Source organism: Adiantum capillus-veneris, chromosome 23, assembly GCF_014529385.1.
Source record: "Adiantum capillus-veneris isolate H3 chromosome 23, ASM1452938v2, whole genome shotgun sequence".
Classification (NCBI taxonomy): domain Eukaryota; kingdom Viridiplantae; phylum Streptophyta; class Polypodiopsida; order Polypodiales; family Pteridaceae; genus Adiantum; species Adiantum capillus-veneris.
Window position 1 is genome coordinate 22,028,921 of NC_140953.1, and position 6,913 is coordinate 22,035,833.

The 6,913-nt window shown below is 41.8% G+C and overlaps 1 protein-coding gene across 1 annotated transcript; it reads right to left on the reverse strand.

The window, feature by feature from the left end:
* Positions 1 to 300: 300 nt before the first annotated feature.
* On the reverse strand, positions 301 to 2,179 carry LOC147427509 (uncharacterized). Its single transcript, XM_086497482.1, has 2 exons — positions 2,024 to 2,179; positions 301 to 936 (listed from the first exon to the last, which is right to left on the reverse strand). The coding sequence occupies exons 1-2, from the start codon at positions 2,114 to 2,116 to the stop codon at positions 643 to 645; spliced, it is 387 nt and encodes a 128-aa protein (XP_086353608.1). The 5' UTR covers positions 2,117 to 2,179; the 3' UTR covers positions 301 to 642.
* Positions 2,180 to 6,913: the final 4,734 nt, after the last annotated feature.

Sequence of the window (6,913 nt, forward strand, 5' to 3'; positions counted from 1 at the left end):
GTAATAAATTCTCAGCTCGCAGATAATGCATGCACATCTGTCTCTGGGAAAACTCTTACTCTGTTATACACCGTCAGAGCCTTCCAATCTTACGAGCTTCTGCAGCTCAGCAGGAAGAAACATCTGCGTGCAATCATCGCTATCAAAACATATACGTGACCATGGAATGAAAGCCAATACAAAAACATAGGAGCAAATAAGGTGCCACATTTAAACAGTAAAGTAGCCAGACATTTGAACAAAAACCAGAAATTTGTGAACCAATTTATGAGCCATAAAACTGATTCCTGCACACGTCACTCCAATAAAACTGTGCATGGACCTGCGTCAATCAGAAACTTCTTACAAAAACAGTGCGCACATCCTTAATCTTTGAGAAGCAATCTGGTACCGAGGTAGCCAAGTATTATCTACATCTAAAACAAGTATGATATCACAAGGATAACAAAGCTATACATGTACTGAGAGTAATTTGGCAAGGTAAAGCCAGCCTATCAAAAAGTGAAGTCCGTAACAAACGCCTTTACATTCACCTGCTTGTACCACCAAAAAATGATTGAGAGCAAAAGTTTTCATGTTGAAAGCAGTGCAGACTTTGCTGCTTGCATGTAGGATTTTCTGTTTGGAAGCAGAGTGAAGCACTCATTCCTTGCTAGCCTCAGCCTCTTCAGCCTTTTTCTTCTCCTGTGAGAGTCTTTCCTCTACTTCTCTTGCTTTGTCGTGGAAGTATTGGCGAGTGCTTGTTTCTTTCTGGAGACTTGGTGTTTTAGCATGTTCCTGCCTGCCACTGGAAGGGCCCTTGTTCTCACCTTGCTCACCTTTCACATCACCAGGATTTTTCTCGTCTGTTGGTGGATTCCCAACATCCCAGCCTGATGTGCTTGATCCATGACGCACATTCGGAGCTCCACTCACAGCAGCAGTACTTTGTCCTTCCTGTGTTACCTCCAGATTATTAGAACAACATCAAATGACAATGTAGCTTGTAACAAAGAACACAGTTCTCAATAAAAAGCTTAACTAGGTTAAAACTTCTACTCAAATTTAGTTGTCGCTACTTAAGACATATATTTTGTTTCAAAGAGCATCAGTCCACACTCAACGCATATGCACTAATGAATTGAAAGCATAGAGAAATAGGTTTGCAAAATTTTGGCACAGAATTGAATGAAACAGAAATTATCAAAAGAAGAAACTGTCTCAAACATCCAGATTGAAACCACTCAAGCATCAGCAGACAACAAATGAAGTAGTAAAAAGAATTACAAAGGGGTATTACCAAAAGATCTCTATTAACAAAACTGACATGTTGTCAAAGAATGCATGCATGAAATAGGATCCAAGAAAATTCAGCAACTTAAAACTACTTCATTCTGTGCATATCAATGTCTCCAGAAAAAACAAGAAATGTCAACACAAGCAGATCCGTCAAGCTCTTGAAAGTTGTTAAATGTCTGCACTGTGAGCAAAACTTGAAAGGGAAAAGCATCAAACATGCATGCAATATAAACTCAGACACGCTGCATCTTGAGAATCCTAAACATGCTCAACTTGTACAACCGAACAAAATTCTTGACAAGTCTGCAGAGTTATCTAGAAGCTTTCTAACATTCCTTAACGTGGAACACACCAGATTTGCAAGAAGTAAGCAAATAGACCAATACTCTTTAGAAAGGAAAAGAAAGAAGGTATCTGCAGAAAAGAAAGGACTTGGAATATGATAGTTACGACGAAGAACCATTGGAAATATACAAGAACTAAACATTTCCAACTGCGGCAACACAGAATTGCATAACCTGCACGGAGAACTTGTGTACCAGAAAAGCAATGGCCAATTCCCACAAAAACTTGACAAAAGATAGACGGACGCACTCTCACACGCATATGCACACACGCACAAACACACACAAACGTTCACTCACAAGACTTAAGCAGATCGACATTTCTTGCTCTTCTTGAAGAAGAAAAATCCCTCAGAAGCGACAGAAATGGTAAGCACTTGCGGAAACGTCAGGAGTCTAACCTGAAAGGCTGAGCTTCCATGTCCAACCTTCTTCCCCTGTAAAGCCTTCCCGACGGGACCTTTGCAGGCATGCTCGAAGCTCTGTCGCATCATGTCTGAGCTCGGTGGGAGCTCCCGCCGGCTTCCAAGCTAATGCTTCTTTCAGTAGAGTAAAGGCAATATTAACTTCCAGCTAAGGTTTTATAAGAGCCGGCGCGTAGCACGATGACACGTGGCAGACGTATACTCCGTCCTTGTGGCACATTCCCTCGTCTAGGGGGTTCACTGGTTTCACTCCTTCCCAACCTTTATCCAAACTAGCCTAGAGTGCTTCGTTAGCTGCGTTGGTATCGAATTAAGATTGAGTAAAATATTAGAAACTACATATGCCATTTCAGCACTTCTCAAGCGAAAAATAATCGATTATTTGATTAGTTGACTACCAATATAATTGTGAATTTTTGTGCTCATATGAGCATCTTACATCTTGCGTAGAGCCACATGCCTTCAAGATGCATATGTAGGTGATTGCACATGGAGAGAAGCCCTCGCTTCGCATCTGCTAAAAATAGACTAGAGCTTTCTCGCCCTGTCCCTGTGGGGAAAATCTTGCAATCAATGCATTCCAAGAGTCCACACTCTAGACAGGAAGCTCCTCAACCACTTGCGTAGAGCCACAATGAATTCTCTCACCAATATGAAGGTGTTGTGTCAGGGCACATGACCTCAAGGTGCAAGCATAGGTGAATGCATTTGGAGAAAGTCTTTCCCTTTGCCTTTGGTTAAAACAAGTTTCCTTGCCACAGCCATATTGGACAATATCTTGCAATCAACACGTTCTAAGTGACATTATCGAGAGGATGCCAATCAAGAATTTTTCATGCTTCCCTGACGGCACCACATTTGGCATACATATAAACTAAAGCACTACCAAGCATGCCATCTTTGTCCAATAGACCTTGATTGGAGATCTCGTCGTGAATTATCTCACCCATGTTCACGTCTTGTGTAAGTAAGGCCACAAGATTGAAAGGTGCAAGCATACGTGATTTGCATTTGGAGAGAGCTCTTCCCTTCGCATCCAACAACGAAAGCAGCACAAAGCCATAACGGGCATCTTACAATCAACCCGTTCCAAGAGATGACATTTCAGATAAAATGCTCATTGCCCTTGACTAGCAGTCTCATCGTCAATATACTCACCCATGTGAACTTCTTGTGTGAGGCCTTAGGTCATGAATGTACATGATTGCATTTCAAGAAAGGACTCCATTCAAATCTGGTTAAAAAAGCCCAAGCTTCCTTGGCACATCCATGTTGAGCATATTCTGCAATCAATGTGCATCAAGAAACGACATCCGGGGGATTAAAAACCCATCAATAGCTTTGTGAGAGTATCACGTTTGGCATATACACTCACCAATGTGCTGTTGGACAGAAATATCATCAAGAAATTTATGTGCTTTTATAAGGGCACCACATTTGACATACATATAGCATTGCCAAGCACAACATGTTTCTTCAATAGCCCTTGACTAGCAATCCCATCGTGGATTTTCAACCCCAAGTAAAGATCTTGTGTAAGCCTAGTGCTTTCTTGAGGGCATCCCATTTGGCATAATAGCCCTTGACTAGTAATCTAGGGCTTTCGTGAGGGCACTACATTTGGCATGATAGCCCATGACTAGTGATCTCACTTTGAATTCTCTCGTCTTTTGTAATGCCACAGGCCTGCAAGGTGTGGGCATAGGTGATTTCCATCTAGAGAGAGGCCTTCCCTTTAGCATCCAATATATTGCATCAACACGCTCTAAGTGACGTTACACAGAGGATGTCAATCAAGAATTTTTCGTGTTTCCGTGACAGCACCACATTTGGCATACATATCAACTAAAACACTATTAAGCATGCCATCTTTCTCCAACAGACCCTGACTAGCAATCTCGTCGTAAATTCTATTACACATGTAACATTTAATGGCCTAATAACTTATGTGTAGCGGAAATTAGCATGAACATAGTGGGCATTTCATTAGAATAGATTCCTAATGAGAATTACAAGAGTGCTTGGGTCGAGAGAGCAACAAAAAGCATAACACCTAGTTAGATAGCATCGACAATACTTTCAAAAGAGAGAGAAATTAAGCTATTGACAACAGTTGAGGACCGGATTTGCATGGAGCCGGTCCCCCCTCCAAAAGGCTTTGTATTATGGTTTCTCCCATCAAGAGAGACATTGTGCAATACAATTCTTTGTGTTCCTTCAAGACTAGCTAGTGCAATGAAGATGGAAACTTCATGCACTAAGCAAAACACTTAACAAACACAACTTGAATTATCCCCGTTCTCAGACCCAAGACCTCACACACCTTTGAAGATGGTGAGAGCTAGCAGGGTATGAGAGTAGATTGAGAGGAAGAAGGAGTATCTTACGAGAAAGATGTACATCTCCTCACATAATCACTCATATGTAGCATAGCTTAGCTTAGTAATTAGCTTGGTAGAGGAGATGAGCATGCATTGAAGCTTGGCTCTTGGTTGGATTTGCATCCACATGCCAAGAGAGTGTTGATATAGGCTTCTATCTCACAAGCTTGGAGTAGGTGATGAGTTCTCCATTAAAGCTTGGGAAGAGATAGTCTTCTCTTTCTTCACACATGAGCTTGTGTGAGTGTGTGTGTGATAATGCCTTGCAAAAATCAGCCCCCTCTCTCTCTTGGGCGAGCCCTCTTGCTAATTGCTCTTGCTGAAGCCTCATTGGCCCTCCCCAAGTCAAGCCAATTACAATTAAGCAGCATAAGTGATAGCCTTCTGACATGTGTCCCCCTTTCCCCTTTTGTGAGAGCTTTAGGTAATTAAATAATTAAACTAAACTCTCATTGGACCCCTTTGCCTCCTGGCCAATAGGAATCAGGCAAGCCATGGGGCTCCTGAATGCTCATTGGACCCCTTGGGAGACTTCCCAATAGTCTTCTAGGAGACTTAATTCTCATTGGTTTCTTTTATTAAATGTTTTTAAATTAATTAAACTAGATTTACTCTAGCTTAATTCTCATTGGTCCACTTCAAGGGTCATCCAATAGAAATTGGGCACACCTTGTGGGCATCTGGCCTAGGGAGCTGACATGTGTCCCTCATTCCCTTTGTGTAAAGGGAGCCTATGTGTGTGTGTGGCTTTCTCTCTCATCCCCTACCTTTAGGGCTCGCCCCCTCCCATGTAGGGATGTGCAAAGACTTTTAGGGCACACACAAAGCATAAAATTTTCCCTAGGGTTGACCTTTGGACACAACCTTTGAATTTTGGAACCTTAGCATTTTGGAAGTCTTAATGGGCTGAACCTTAGGGTCTTTTTAGCCCATTGTTGCACATGGCTCTTTTGCAGATGCCCCCCCCTTTGGATCCCTATTTTCCCTCCTTTGGATCCCTACTGTGGCCGGTCTGCTAGCTTAACCAATATTCTAGCTTTTTCTCCCCTGGCCTTCCCCACATTAAATGATCAGTTTAATATGAGAAAATCATTTAGGAGAATTAGATATTGATTATTATGACATTACCTCTCTCTTGAAATCATAGTCGTCCTCGACTATGGTGTAGAGAAGATAAAGTATATTCATGAGTCCTTTTTTAGCGGGTAGAGGATCCCTATGTTACCCTACGACATCATTCCACAATGGATGACTAGTCCATTTGGCGCTTGAGAGCCTGAGGCTGCCGCAAGCATGTCTACACATTAGTCCTATCAGTCTTCCATAGTAGAGTAACAAGCTCTACTTGGTGTTTGGGAGACGTCGTCTCCACAAACTTGATCTAAGCATGCATACTACTTCATTTTTGTGCACAAATAAAGAAAAGAGAGTCTTATAAGACAAAAACTTTGTTCATTTCTAACATTTTGTACATTTGCTTACTCTTGGGAAGCATTGTAAGCATTGACAAGGTTTAGGTTATCCTTTAATTGTATGCCTTGCATCCATCTAGCATCTTCAAAAGGATAATTCTTAAACTTAATAAGATATCGTCGGATAGTCTTACCGCCTCTTAGTACCTTGTCTTCATGTCGGAGAATGGACTCGGGCTGCAGCACCTCTTCTTGGTCCTCGATCTCCGGTGGGTCTTCAATAGTTGGTTCTTGAGGTGGCTCTCCTTTGTAAGGCTTTAATAGGCTCACATGAAAAGCATTGTGTATGAGCCAATGATTGGGCAACTTGAGTTGATAGGCCATCTCATTGATTGGCCTAAGAATCTGAAAGGGACCATAGTACCTTTTTGCTAGTTTAGCATAGTACTTTTGGTGACCCGTAGGATTCTTGCCCGTTGTGTGCCTTAATCGAGCCTTGGGAAACTTTAACAAGACCCAATCGTTTTCTTTAAAGGCTTGGGCTCTTCTGTGCTTGTCAGCAGCAGCCTTTTGCCTTTGCTGTGAGATAGAGATAGCATCCTTAATCTTTTGAAAAGATTCTTGTAGGTCTCGGCTATACTCATCTGCAGCGAAGATCTTCCCATGTACCTTAAGTAGCAAGGGACTTTTTGATCTTCCCTCAATTACCTCGAAAGGTGCTTTTCCCGTGGAAGTATGTACAGTGTTATTGTAAGCATACTCCACTAAGGGTAAGTACTTCTCCCATTGGGATCTTTGATCTACTTCCGTTACATAGGCTTTTAGTAGATCGAGAATGGTTAGGTTAGCTATTTCACTTTGGCCATCAGTTTGTGGATGATAGGCCGAAGAGAAGTTTAGCCTTGTTCCTAAATTCTCAAAGAGACCCTTCCAGAATTACTGGTCATTCTAGGATCTCTATCCGACACTATGTACATGGGCAAACCATGGTACTTGAAAATTTGTGAAATAAAGAGGGTTGCCATTTGATGGGCTTTGATAGTCTTTTTGACAAGTATAAAATGAGCTTGTTT

What these genes read in the sequence shown, in the direction of transcription:
- LOC147427509 (XM_086497482.1), bottom strand. Translation starts at nt 2,116, where the DNA reads ATGATGCGACAGAGCTTCGAGCATGCCTGCAAAGGTCCCGTCGGGAAG. An exon ending in ATGGAAGCTCAGCCTTTCAG is followed by an intron (nt 937 to 2,023) that starts GTTAGACTCCTG and finishes GAGGTAACACAG; the next exon opens with GAAGGACAAAGTACTGCTGC.